Below are 15,173 nucleotides of genomic sequence, written 5' to 3'. Positions count from 1 at the left end.
TGGAGGGAATTTGAGATTTCGACAAAGAGCTCAATGCCATTGTGAATTTAGTGGGGGATGCACAAGGGGCCATGACGAGAGGAACACCATGTTGTCAGAGAGTTGTAGGGCTGGAGGAGGTTTACAGAGCTACAGCAGACTGATTTGAACACAAGGATAAGATTTTTTAAAATAGAGCTGTTGGTGGACCGGGATTGATGAGTGGTTTCCAGAGTATAGAATGGAGGTATTAGGAGTGCTTGGGTTTGAGGCCCAGTCCATAATTTAAGCTGATACGCCATCAAAGGAGTGCTGCACTGTTAGAGTGTCTGCTTTCAGATGTGATGTTTAATAAAAAGTCCTATCTGATCTGTTAGGTGTGTGTAAAAGATCACCAAGGTTAAATTCTCCAGTTATTAACGCATTGCAATCATGGTTGTGGGAAATGAAGTGATCACAGCAAGCTTCCATAAACAGTGAAGTGATTATAAGCATATAAACTATTCTGCAATTTTCATTGAGGGGCACTAAGATAAACACTTGCTGTTTTTTGAAACAGCGCCATTAGATTATTAATTACTACTGAGAGCAGACGAACGCTGAATTTGACATGTTATCTGAAAGACAGGTCATCTGTCAGTGAAGCACATGCTTAGGACTGCAGTTGTGTGCTGAGTTCTCTGAAGTGGGATGTGAATCGGTTTGAAACTGCGTCACCTCTGACCTGCACAGCAGGCTGGGGCTGTGTACTGTAACCGAAGCTTGTCAGTGCTGCCATGGTGATGTTATTCATGATCACTTGGTACATCTGGGCATTCTGGATCATCATGAGCTCCATCAGGTCTACAACAAGAAAAACACATCACTCTCAGAACATGGCAATGCAGTTAATAGGAAAGACCAGACATGGGAATACAATGGGGAGATGATGGCCTAATGGGATTATCGCTATATTATTAGACCAGAAACTCAGCTAATCTTCCAGGGACCCAGGTTTGAATCCTGCAACATTGAATTCCATAAAACAAATCAGAAATTCGGAATCTACTGATGACCTTGAATCCATTGTCAATTGTCAGCAAAACCCACCTGGTTTACTAATGTATTTCAGAGAAGGAAATCTGCCATCTTCACTTGGTCTGGCCTACGTGTGACTCCAGTCCCACAGCAACGTGGTCGATTCGATTCTCAACTGCCCTCTGAAATGGCCTACAAAGCCATCCAGTTGTATCAATCCATATGGAGTCTCAACAAAGAAATGAAACCAGGCGGAACAGCTGGCATTGACCTAGGTACCGGAAAAGACAATGGCAGAAACAGCCCTGTTGACCCTGCAAAGTCCTCCTTACTGATATCTGGGGGCTAGTGCCAGAATTAGGACAGCTGTCTCACAGACTAGTCAAGCAACAGCCTGACATAGTCATACTCACAGAATCATACTTTACTGACAATATCCAAGGCACTTGCATCACCATCCCTGGATATGTCCTGTCCCACCATCAGGACAGACCCAGCAGAGTGGGCCACCCAGTGGTATACAGTCGGGAGGGTGTTGCTCTAGGAGTCCTCAACGTTGACTCCAAAACCCATGAAGTCTCATGACTTCAGGTTAAACATGGGCAAGGAAACCTCCTGCTGATTACCATGTACTGTCCTCTGTTGGCTGATGCATCAGTACTCCTCCATGTTGAATAACATTTAAAGGATGAGGATGGCAAGGGTGCAAAATATACTCTGGGTGCGGGACTTACAATGACCAAGAGTAGCTCGGCAGCAGTATTACTGATCGAGCTGGTCAGGTCCTAAAGGACATAGCTGCTAGACTGAGTCTGTGGCAGGTGGTGAGGGAACCAACAGAGGGAAAAACATACTTGACCTCATCCTGACTAATCTGCCAGCTGCAGTTGCATCTGTCCATGACAGTATCAGTAAGAGTAACCATGGCACAGTCCTTGTGGAGACAATGTATTGCCTTCACATTGAGAATAACCTGCATTGTGTTATGGCACCAACATGTTCTAAATGGGACAGACTTTGCACAGATCTAGAAGCTCAAGACTGGGCATCCACGAGGCACTGTGGGCCATCAACAACAGCAGAATTGTACTCCAACACAATCTGTAACCTCATGGCCCGGCATATCCCCCACTCAACCATCACCATCAAGCCAGGGGATCAACCCTGGTTCAATGGACAGTGCAGGAATCATCATCATTGAATAATAAAATCCCTACAGTGGGGAAACAGGCCATTCAGCCCATCACGTCCATACTGACTCTCCAAAGAGCATTCCACCCAGACCCAGTCCCCTACCCTATCCTTGTAGCCCTGCATTTCCCATGGCTGACCCACCTAACCTGTGCATCCCTGGACACTATGAGACAATTTAGCATTGCCAATCCACCTGACCTGCATATCTTTGGACTGTGGGACGAAACCAGAGCACCCAGAGGAAACCTATGCAGACTTGGGGAGAATTTGAAAACTCCACACAGACAGACACCCAAGGCTGGAATCGAAACTGGGTCCCTGGCGCTGTGAGACAGCAGTGTTAACCACTGAGCCATTATGCTGCTCCAAGCACCTACCTGACAATGTGGGAAATTGCCCAGGTATGTCCTGTTCACAAAAAGCAGGACAAATCCAACCACAGCCAATTACCATCTCATCAGTAAAAGTGATGGAAGGTGTTATCAACAGTGCTCTCAAGCAGCACCTGCCCAGCAATAACCTGCTCAGTTACGCCCAGTTTGGGTTCTGTCAGCTCCTGATCTCATTACAGCCTTGGTTCAAACATGGACAAAAGAGTTGAATTCCAGGGGGGAGGTGAGAATGATCATCCTTGACATCAAGTCTGCATTCGACTGAATGTGGCATCAAGGAGCCCGAGCAAAACTGGAATCAATAGGTGTCAGGGGGCAAATGCTCCATGAGTTGGAGTCATATCTGACACATCGGAAGATGGCTATTGTTGATAGAGGTCAGTCATCTCAGCTCCAGGACATCTCTGCAGGAATTCCTCAGGGTAGTGTCCTCTGCCCAACCAGCTTCAGCTGCTTCATCAATGACCTTCCCTCCATCATAAGGTCAGACTGGGGATGTTCACTGATGATTCCACAATGTTCAGCACCATTTGTGACTCCTTAGATACTGAAGCAGTCCATGTTCACATGCAACAAGATCTGCCATGCAATTACAACCCCAATAGGGACAATCTAACCACTGCCTGTTGACATTCACTGAATCCCCCACTATCAATATCCTGGGGGTTATCATTGACCTCTGATCCATTTTACTCATTTTAGATCAGAGTTTTGTCCTCAGGAAAGCCCCTGAAATAATTGCTGAGTAATATACCCTCTCCCAGGACAGGGACAACACAGGGTTAAATATAGAGTAAAGCTCTCTCTACACTCTTATGCTGAAAGTAATAGTCCTTTTATACTGTCCCCATCAAGCACGACCATGCCTAGTGCAGTATGGGGTTAGGTACAGAGTAAACCTCCATCTACTCTCAAACTGAAAGTAAAGATCTGTCTACTCATTTAAACTGAAAGTAAAGCTCTCTCCAAATTTTCCCCATCAAATACTTTCAGGACACAGACAGCACTGGGTTAGATATCAAGTAAAGCTCCCCGCACTCTTTCAACTGGTGGCAAAGCTTTCTCTTCACTGTCCCTAACGAACACTCCTGGGTCTGGTACAGTCATGCTCTGTAATGTCTATTACAGGGAGATGCTGAGTTTCTCTCTTACCTTCTTTTACATGCCCATTTCGGATCGATGGTATTTGGAGATGCTGTGGTCCAGAGAGATCCTGGAATACAGTGGTCAGCTGTTGTGGAATCTGCGAGAAATAAGAATGGTTGCAGCCAAGCTGAAAAGGAATAATGTACAGAGGCAGAGATTGTGAGGAAGAAAACTTCTTTATTAAATTTGGAGGGTAAAGATTCAGCCTGGCTGATCAATGTGACGGAGGGAATGAGATGAATAGACAATATTGTCCATTAGGATCTTGTTCATATGAGAAATGTTCACTTAGCCCAAAGCACTTACTGACCTTCTCTCTGCTTGATCCCTGTTTTCTCCACTGAGTGATGCTTTGTCCACTCACATCTCTTGGATAAGTAGTTAATGCACTTAGAGAAAAACTTCAGTGTCTTTTCACGATGAAGCATCAGCAGTTTTACAGCACGGTCAGCTGTGGTTCAGCCAATAGTGTCCTTGCCTTTGCAACAAAACATTACAAGTTCCACTCCCACTCCTGCAACCTGAGCAGTTTGTTGAGTTTGGCATCTTGCTGCCATGCTGCCAGAGGTGCTGCCACTTGGAGAAAATGTTAAACAAGGCACAGCTTTGCAAAGGAGTTCCCCGTGGCCTAATGTATAATCAGCATCACTAGATACAGAGTTATCTAGCATTATCTCATTTGTAGGAGCATGTTTGTTCATTAACCACCCTGGTTTTGTACATTGCTATAGTTCAAAATACTTCATAGGATCGTTTTTATTGTCTCTGACTTAACAACAGCCAGAGGGTGGTGAATCTATGGAATTCAGTGCCACAGAAGGCTGTGGAGGCCAGGTCACAGAGTACATTTAAGACTGAGGTAGATAGATTCTTGATTATCAATGGGATCAAGGTTTACAGGGAGAAAGCAGGAGAATGGGGTTGAGGAACTTATCAACCATGATTGAATAGCAGAGCAGACTCGATGGGCCAAATGGCCTAATTTCTGCTTCAATGTCTTATGGTCTTAACTGTGTTTTAAACTGGTCAGTCTCACTAACCATGAGGACAATTTATAGCATCTCCGCTTCTCCTTCTGAGTGTGAGGTAGGGTAAAAGAGTTGCTTTTTGTGAGCATTTCTAACCATCAATGATCCTACCCATTGTCTTTCGAGAGAAGAGGAGAAAGGAATTGCATTCTGACCGATTTTTTAAAAAGTACTTCTTTGACTGTAGGGGTGTTTTGAGGTTGTGAAAGGTGTGATAAAAACACAAACCTTTAGATGTGGGTGGCACAGTGGCACAGCGGTTAGCACAGCCACCTTCACACCACCAGGAACTGGGTTTTATTTCAACCTTGGATGACTCTGTGTGGAGTTTGCACATTCCTGTGTCTATGTGGGTTTCTTCCCACAGACCAAAGATGTGCAGGTTAGGGTGGATTGGCCAAGCTAAATTGCCAGTAGTGTCCAGGAATGTGCAGGTTAGGTGGATTAGCCTTGGGAAATGCAGGGTTACAGTGATAGGATAGCGAGGTGGATCTGGGTGAGATGCTCTTTGGAGGGTTGGTATGGACTCGATGGGTTGAATGCCCTGCTCCCGACAGCACAAAAACTGACCCTTTGGTCCCACTCATCCATGCCAACCAGATATGTTAAATTAATCTCGTTCCATTTGCCAACATTTGGCCCATATCCCTCTAAACCCTTCCTATTCATTTACCCATCCAGATGCCTTTTAAATTTTGTAATTGTACCAGCTTCCATCACTTACCCCAGCAGCTCGTTCCACACACACACTACCCTCTGTGTGAAAAAGTTGCCCCTTAGGTCACTTCTAAATGTTTTCCCTCTTACCTTAAAAATACACCCTTTAGTTTTGGACTCCCCTACCCTGAGAAAATGACCTTGGCTATTCACCCTATCCATGCCCCTCATGATTTTATAAACCTCTAAAAGGTCACCCCTCAGCCTCTGACGCTGCAGGGAAAATAGACCCAGGCTATTCAGCTTCTTCCTACAGCTCAAACCCTGCAACCCTGGCAACATCCTTGTAAATCTTTTCTGAACCCTTTCAAGTTTAACAACATCTTTCCTACTGCAGAGATACCACACACAGTAGTCTAAAAGTGACCTAACCAATATGCTGACAGGCCACAACATGACCTCTCAACTCCTGGACTCAGTGCAGTGACCAATAAAGGCAAGCGTACCAAGTGCCTTCTTCACTATCCTGTCAATACGGTGTGGAGCTGGAGGAACACAGCAGCCAGGCAGAATCAGAGGAGCAGGAAAGTCAATGTTTCGGGTCGGGACCCTTCATCAGAACTCTTCACTACCCAGTCTACCTGTGACTCCACTTCCATGAGCTGGTTCAGAATTTTCAAAACTTGAGGATAGGAGTAACAAGATCAAAAACCTTCTCCACTTTCAAGCATCCATTTAAGGACAGCCCTATAATGTCTAACATTACTGTATGTTGCCATCCTATCAGAGTAAAAATTGGTCTTTGTACTGGGCCTACACACAATGCCACAGGCAATAACCATTCACTAGTTTCCTCCACATTTGACCTGTCGTACTGATGTTCTATTCTTTTCAGGCAAAGAAGTGTAAACCAAGTGACTCAATTGCTGTTCTGCTGTTTGTGATTGTCCATGATGATTTTGCCTGCCTGATGTGAATTTTTCAGTGATTCTGTTACAGGGCAATAAACTATCCAGCCACTTGGTGGAGGTAGTGAGTCAGCAATGGCCCAATGATTGAGTACCTGTGATCTAACTGGTTTACATCCCCATTTATGAAGATTTTTATTTACTTCAAAAGTTAAGCAAAAGTTAAGGCAATTACTGTAACTGTTGAAACTGAGAAATGCCTATTTAAACTGCTGAAAATCATTCAGAAATTGAAACTGGTTCAGAAATTATCATTTTAAATTTGTGTATAGTAATTGTTCACAATCAGAGAAAGAACATGCTTTGGAAATCAGACAGAAATGTTTTTAATGATTAATTTTTTTTCTGAAAATTGCTGACCGTTGCAGTCACTCTTTGGAGCCTGACAATTCCAAATTGCCCAAAAATGGCAAGAACTGCAGATGCTGAGGTTAGAGTCAACACTGTGGAGCTGGAGGAACAACCAGCCTCATAAGTTTATTGTTCATCTCTGCCCATTTACTCCATGTATGCATTAGAAAACTAAAAAATGAAGGCGTTGCCCCTCTCGTCAGCCCCATAATCATAAATGTTTATATTTCTCTATTTCTCCTCCCCGGCCTTCTCAATCGCACCATCCTCATTCTCAAACTGAAGTGTTACATCCACGGCCACTACTGTAGAACCTTTCTGGAAGATTGTCTGGCTTCCATAACTTCGCTTCATCTCTTCTCTTAAATGGGGTTCTGTAAAATTTCTCCAACCATATTTGCCCACATACTGATATAGCTTCTCCATAATTTTGTTATGTGGCTTGATTCTTATGCTCTTCACACTTCAGCACCAACCAGGAACATGGGGAAGTGTTTCAAAAGGGGCCATGTATCTTTGATACTCCTTATTTAAAGGGTCTCCCATGTGTTAGGGCTGCCTTGGTTGGGTAGAGATTGCATGGTAATAATGTTAATAAGCTTGGAGGTCTTAAAATAAATTGCTGTTTTAGTCCGTGCATTGGAAATTGAAAATTAATTCCAAGCCCTTGACATTTAAATTTATCCATTTTGATAATTCTACTTCCCTCCAAGATCAAGAATTAGTACTCAACATGCTCACTACTTGTTCCTCTTCATTATCTGTTTTGTCTTTGGGCTGTAAATATATATCTTTGAACATCCAGATTTCTTCAAGAGCCTTCAGTCTAGTTAACACCTTCAATCTAGTTAATGTCCTTATAAATTTGATGTTTGGATAACTTTATCTGTTGACTTTTCCAAGGCCTCATGTTTCTTCATTACAGTGATAGGGATCTGCGTTCCAGTTTAGGAATCCCCGGTCCTCTGTCTCTATTACGTGCATATAAAATGCCATCAGTTGTAAATTGAGGAAAATGTAAAATCTCCTTAATAAAATCCCAAATAAAAGAATCAAGTCGTTGTAAAAGATTTTGTGACACTTCCATAAAGACCAAATAAAAGTACATTCTGGGTATAATATAGGTTTTAACTGCAAAGTGGTTTGACCAATTGCTGTGGGAGATAAAGATACGTAAAAACGCCCACAACAGTAACTACACAGAAGAGACTCACTGGGGGCTGGGGCACAAACAGCATCATAGTATGTACCAGTTAGTGCTGGAGATGTCCAGTCGAAAATTCGGCACCTTCTGGAAATGATCTGCCCAAACACACTTTCAATTTGACCAGCTTGACCACTGGGACAGAAGGCACTTACAAAAAACATTGCGAAATCATTCTCCTTGAGTAGTTCAAAAGCTCCATCCCTTTCCAATAAGAATGTACCTCGAGGAACAGAGTAACAAGGTCTAATCAGGCAGCCACATTGGCTGATGCTGGGAGCCTTCGTCAAGAGAAAGGGTGGTGATGAGAGGAAAACAAAGTGAAGCTAAAAAGGCTGCTGCTAGTAGGGCATGTCCAGGCCAACTGCTGGAGGCTATAGGAGAAACTAGTGGGATTTACTGGGGCACAGACATCCCATATAGAGAATGGGAATCAGTTTGAGAGCATAGCCAACCAGCTATAGCTCAGAGTCCTGTGTCGAATCTCTGTAAAGGCACTTCTGTGAGTCTGGATGAGCTTAAACAAATCTCTGAGAGCTAATGGGATTTTATATTGAGAAAAAGATGACAACATTTCTCCAGGTCAAGACGAGCATCCTATAATGATACAGAAGGATGGCCCAGCCGAACTCAACTTCTGAGAAAAGACATGGCATTGCCACCAGAGATTGTGGTGAGTGCCAAGATGGTGGTAAAAGGTTTGAAGGAGGGTACGTGCCCATCTCACTTTAGCAGATGCATATGGAGTGTGACCTCATATTGAGACCACTGACCATGGGGGCCATCAGTATTCTGCCAATGGATATGGTCTACCTGTTCCTTGACAATGACCTGGTGGATCAAGCACTGGACCTGATTATGTGGTCACACAGTCAGGCAACTAGGCTAGTTATCCAAAAATCTCAGCATTTGAGAAGACCCAAGAGAGTGACATGTGGGGGAAGACATGGTAAGGAGCTCAGAGCGCTCACACTGACACTGAGGCAGAAGCAGACGCTGAATCTTCAGGGATGTTTCACTGGGATGAAGTTGATATCGCGTGGAGGCCGGAACAGTGTTGGAGGTGACTCCTGGCTTGTCGTCCCAATGTGTGGACTCCTCGAATGGTGTCGGGGCATTGGCTGCAGCAATGGCAGAGCAGGGATTCCTGGCTGTGGTAGGCCTGGAGTGTGGACTCTTTCTGTGGCACCAGTGGGTGACCCGGTGTTGATGCCCGGAGCGGGGACCTTGCCAAAGTCCTGGAGTCACATATGGGGCCCTGGCTGAAGATGAACTCTATTTAAATACTTTCTTTTTATTCTTTTGTACTTCAAAATGGCTCATGATTGTGGCAACAGAACTCTTTTCACTGTATCTCCCAGATAGAGGTGACTATAAATTATTCATTCATCCAATTGAATGTTACAATATTGAAAATGAGGGTCTGATGAGGAAATAGAGACCCCTCTCACAGCACTTTGAGTAAGGGGTGGATAGCGATCCACCAGGCAATGATGCCACCAAAGGACCAGAGGGAAATATTGTACATGGCTCATCAGATTCCAAAGGCTGGGAATATTGGTAAAGGCAAAACACACACCCCCATCAGCCAGCATTGTTACTGGCTACAGCCTCATGAAGATGTAGTAAGCATTTTACAGAACTTGCTTCACCTTTAGCATGTGGGAAAATCCCACAATAAGACCAACGATAATTACTCCCATGAGGGCTCTTGGGGAGCTGTTCAGCAAGGTGTTAGTGAACTGTGTCAAACTCAAAACAAAGGGTGGGGGAGTTTGGGGACTGACAGTATCTCCTTATCATCATGGATGCAATCACCATTTCTCAGAAACAATATACTGAAAAAGCGGAAGAAACTCAGGCAGCTCTAGCAGTATCTGTGGACAGAAAGCAGAGTTAACATTTCAGGTCCAGCAACTCTCCTTCAGAGACTCAGATGTAGCAGTCCATGACCACTCAAGTGAAATAAAATCATTAGGAAGGGAGGCCGGAAATATAGGCACAGCAACTGAAATAAACAGGGAATCAAAATTGGCCAAAAAGCAAAGTATGCTGGGAATGCCTTAGCCAAGACAGACACAAGAGACAATTCTACTTGGGGACAAGTCTAAACCCAGACAACTGAAAACCAGAGAGGCACCAGAACACATTAGGAGGTGTGAAAGGGCAATTTAACCCTTCCTGAGGAACAAACACTAGATGCATGGGGCAGACATATCTCAATAAGACAAAAGAGCAGGTGTATTTTCTGGGATAAAACCAGACATCCAGGCCCAAGAGCAGACACAAAGGTGTAAGCTAACAAGAGCCATTAGCAGCATTTCAAGGTGATAGAGCCAATTAATTCGATATCTCTGATTGGTCAAGTCCTTGGAAAGTTCCAGAAGGTAGCCAGGAGGGGCCAACCCAGTAGGACTCAAGCGGACCACGCTCCAGCCAACCTAGAGGCACATTGAGATACAGCAGTGACCAGAGCTCACCCTCTGACCATAGAGAGAATCAACCCGTGAAGAGAAGAACAGATTAAACAATTTGACAGACCAGCAAAAGTAACAAGTATCTGAGAAGTATTTTAAATTTCTAAAGAGTCAGATAGTTAACAATAGTGTTGTTAGAAGTGTAAAGTTTAACTCCTAACCTTTGTTATCTTCAAATAAAGTTGTGATCTTGTTCACTGACAGTAGACTTGTGCTGTGTAGTCCTCTCCTGATACATGCTGAGGTGTCTGGGTAAACTAATATTGTCTAGACTGATCGAGTAGTCCACAGGGCCTTAGAGACACCCTGATTTGGACAACACAAAGGCTCAGAGATTTCCAAGATGCTGTTTTCTGAGAATCGTATCTACCAAATCAGCAGTGAGAGAACCAGGATGGCCTGCCCACTAAGCACCAAGTCAGAGCAGGGTTTAAATTGGATGTCCAAAATATTCCAGGAAGACATAGGTAACCTGGGTGTGGCCCAGTGAGGTTGTCAGTGCATCAGCCACTGTCAGAGGGGGCTCTGGAAGAGAACCACTGGGTTAAAAACACAATGATAAGGGCACACTGCCACGAGTACCCGCATGATTAGAAGAAGGATTCTATCTTCTTCTGTTCACCACCTGGGATTCACCCAATGGGTGCATTGAGTTTACTCCATTGAGTTAGTTCCTGGCATCAAGTGCAAAGGTTCCTGAAATTGCTCAAGGAAAGGATTTTCGAACGGAAGTTGCAGGTGTCCCTGTTACACTATGTAGCAGAGAGTGGGGGCTTGCAAAGTGGTCTGGAAACACTTGAAGAAAACCTCCCAGTGATGAGAAAACAGGCAGACTAGCCAGCCAGAGGCTGAAACTTTCCACCAAGAAACTACATTTCAGCACTACTACAATATCAGGTGAATATTCAAAAGCCCAGTTCAATGGCCCATTTAGAGTGGGGAAGTGAATTCTGGTCTCTGAGACCCCAGTTCAGGGAGAAAAGCAAAGGCTGTGTCACATCAATATGCCAAAGAAATATCATCAGTAAGTAAAGGACAAGCAGGTCTGACCTAAAGGTTAGCAACAGGGATGATTTGGAAGGAGACATGTGTGAGATTCATTCTGAACCATCTACTACCTGGCCAACCAATCCAGCAAATGTCAACTGTTTATTCATCCGCCTAGGGTCAGAACAGCAAACAAACTAACAAGGCTGCTCACTGCATTCAGGGGCTTATGCAGAATCAAGTTCGGCTGCATCACCCCAGCTCAACCCGATGTAGCTATAAGAGGGGCCCTCCCATCAGGCAACATCCCTATTGGCTCGGTCCAGAAAAACTGGCTCAGGGTCACACATAGATTAACTTCAGGCTGTGCAACCAATAAATACAGCATAGCAGGAAAAACTAGAGTTTCCCATTGTACTTGTGTCCAAGCATTATCTGCATTGATTACTGAAAAGGTAATGCAGCGACCAGAGCCAACTCCTACCCAATAATCCATTGATAGTGTTGGAAAAGCAGCTTGCATTAGCAAGATAGATTTATTCAAGGGGTTCAGGCAGGATTGCTTGATTGCCCACACAAAGACCATCGCTGCCTTTGTAACACCATACGGGGTGTCCCAGTGTCGGGTAATGCCACTCGGACTCTGAAGTGCCCCAGGTGCCTGCCAAAAGCTGATGAACCAGATTTATCTAACAGCGTAACGTACCAAAACCTCCCAGTGTACAGTGACACCTGGGAAACACGCTGAGAGAGTGACTGGAAGCACTTTGCTGGAAAATACAGTCAGCTGACCTCATGGTCAATCTCATAAAAAAAGCAAGTTTGCTGAGGCCCAAGAGACCTGTCCAGGACATGGTAATGGGTCAAGGACAGGTGCTACCCAGGGCTACCAAGATAAAAGCCAAAGCACAGCTCCCAATTCCCACAACAAAACAGGAAATTCTGAGTTTCTCTGGAAGTTGAGGATGCCACCATAAGCTTCAGCATAGCCACTATACTACTGATAAATCTATTATAGTAAAAAGATAGCATAGAACTGAGAAATGCTAAATTTCTTTTGGAAAGCTGATGGCCATTTTAATAAGTGAGCCTATGCCTGCAGATCCAAACTTTGAACAAATACTTGAAGTAGTCATTGATGCAGGTGAGATTGGAAAAGGGGCTGTCCTCCTTCAGGTAAATAAATCTAGAATAGGGAGACCAATCATGTATTGTTCCAAAAAAACTAAACAAACATAGTGTTCCACAGGAGAGAAGGAAACCCTTGGTTTATTACTGGCTTTCAAACACTTGGAGATATACTTCTGAAATGAGTACAAAGAGACCACAGTCTGACCACATACTGACCAAAACCCATTGCTTTTTGTGGAAATGCTTGAGACCCAGATGCCAGGTTATTCTGTTAGAGTTTGTTCCTTCAATTGTACCATTTGAAAATCACCGATATTGCTAGGAAATCAAATATGATGCAAACATTCTGTCCTGAGCCATGATTTTAATGTTTTTTTTTTGAAGAAACGCACTGCTAAAAGACAACCGCAGATGTAATTTCAGTGGTTGGCTGGAGACAGAACCTTGGAAATTCGCATCTGATGAAATGTCAAGGAAGCTTGGGAGAAATGCATTACGAGCTGAACTATAGTCTTTTGGGAGTTATCTTAGATTGTGAACATGATGGGAGACAAAACAGGAATCTGAGCAAGAGATCTGTTTTTGTGTCTTCCTTCTCCAACAATATGCAAAAACAGGGGTTACAAGCCAGTTCACCCCCGGCCTTGGTGTGCTAGTGGAAGAAAGTATGCAAGTGGGAAAAGGTGTGCTTATGGGTTGAGGTAAGCATGATTAGATTTGAGCATTACTGTATTGTGAAGGTCACTGTAATCACCCTTGTAATGCAGGTAAAGGAATTACTTGTTCTGAATACCAGTTAGCCAGCAAACTATCAAATGGAAACAGGACAAAAGAATTTTAATTGATCTGCGAAGCCAAGACTGTAAAAATAGGGTCCCCTTGTCCTCACCTACTGTCCCACCAGCATCGAAAAACAAGAGGATCATTAGCCACCATTTCTGCCACTTCTAGTGAGATGCCACCACGAGACACAGGTTCCCCTCCACTCCCTTGTCAGCCTTTTGCAGGAACCATTCCCTCCAGGACACCCTGGTTCACTCCTCCTTCACTCCCAACAACCACACCCACAGCCCCACAGCACATTCCCCTGCAACCACAGAAGGTGCAACACCTGCCCATTTACCTCCTCCCTCCCCAGTATCCAAGGGCCCAAACATACCTTCCAGGTGAAGCAACACTTCACCTGCACTTTCCAGAATCTAGTCTACTGCATTTGCTGCTCACAATGTGGTCTCTTCTACATTGGGGAAATGAAGTGTAGACTTGGCAACCGCTTCGCAGAACATCTACGTTCCGCTCGCAAAAAAGACCCTGAGCTTCCTGTTCCCTGCTACGTCAAGACACCACTCTGTTCCCTGGTCAACATCTCTTTCTCAGGTTTGCTACAGTGTTCCAGTGAAGCTCAGCGCAAGCTGGAAGAACAGTACTTCATTTTCTGCTTGGGAACGCTGCAACTTTTTGGACTCAATATCGAGTTGAACAATTTTAGGGTTTGAGGCCCCTTCTCCCATGTCCATACCCCAGCCCCCACACACCAAGCCTTGTTATCATGTGGTTTGCTACCACAAACAACCCATTGTTAGTCATTAATAGACCCAATTAGTAGCTATTCAACCTCCTGGGTTGATCGTTATCCACTCTTCTGTTTGTCCAACTGTTTTTGTCTCTCAATCATTTACTCCTTACCCCCTCCCCCACACTGTCTTCTGCATAAAATCAATCTGTTCTCGGCTACCATCAGTTCTGAGGAAGGGTCACCGAACCCAAAATGTTAACTCTGATTACTCTCAATAGATGCAGCCAGACCTGCTGAGCATTACCAGCAACTTCTGTTCTGAACTATTAACATCCATATCTATGCTTCACAAGTGACCCAAAGACTCAATTGTATATCTTTTAGTTTTTAGCGTTTATTTTGGATGTATGCCTCATTGTTAATCTGTGTGAGTATGTGTGTTGTGTTAATATTTCCTCTTGCATTTAGTAACTTATGAACTCATTGTTTTGTTAACTCAAGAATGCCTTATGTTGAAAACATAAATTCACTTTGTCTGCAAGATAAGCATCCACAAAGGTACAGATCCTTTTGAAAATTAACATGTTGCAATGGACTGAGGGGTGTAGATGAACAAAAGGGAGCCAATTCACCGAGCCCCTTCTTACCTGGCAGCTTGACAATTTCAGGAATTTCAATAATGTGGGGAACCTCACTCGGAATCTGACCCTAACAATAGGAGGAAGGAGTCACTTACAATCTACAATGTACCCAGTGGCCTTGTTGAACTGAATTGTTGTTAATCTGTATAAAGGGAGTTGGAATAGGTCAGGCAAAAAAAAATCAGGGGAAAAATTGTGGACAGAATAAAAGAATCAATTCTGTCCTAAAACTCCATCTTGTCACATTGAAATTGGGGAAAAGGTCCTGCCATCAGTTAGACTCTGTCAGTGTCCTAGAACACAGGACCTGTTCCACCAGAATCCATCCCACCTTATGGCACTTCACAAGTATCAGCATGGAAACTCAAAAGGTTGGTCATGGGAAGGGTTGAGTATTTAAGGGGAGGCAACGGTCTAGTGGTGTTATTGCTGGCCTGTTAATCCAGTGAGCCAGATAATATTCTAGGGAAAAAATTAAAAACCAA

At 44.0% G+C, this 15,173-nt stretch overlaps 1 protein-coding gene across 3 annotated transcripts in view; it reads right to left on the bottom strand.

Moving 5' to 3' along the window:
- LOC125486593 (proline-rich protein 29-like) overlaps positions 1-15,173 on the bottom strand; it is a 46,936-nt gene that overhangs the window by 29,651 nt on the left and 2,112 nt on the right. For all 3 annotated transcript variants that reach the window (XM_048614686.1, XM_048614684.1, XM_048614685.1), the window contains exons 2-3: positions 3,735-3,825; positions 704-822 (exon numbers count right to left, since the gene is read on the bottom strand). In XM_048614686.1, the coding sequence (XP_048470643.1) occupies positions 704-822; positions 3,735-3,825 (210 nt within the window). The remainder of the gene's footprint in view (positions 1-703; positions 823-3,734; positions 3,826-15,173) is intronic.

Source organism: Rhincodon typus, chromosome 30 (assembly GCF_021869965.1).
Source record: "Rhincodon typus isolate 14 chromosome 30, sRhiTyp1.1, whole genome shotgun sequence".
Classification (NCBI taxonomy): Eukaryota; Metazoa; Chordata; class Chondrichthyes; order Orectolobiformes; family Rhincodontidae; genus Rhincodon; species Rhincodon typus.
This window is presented reverse-complemented; position numbering and strand designations above follow the sequence as displayed.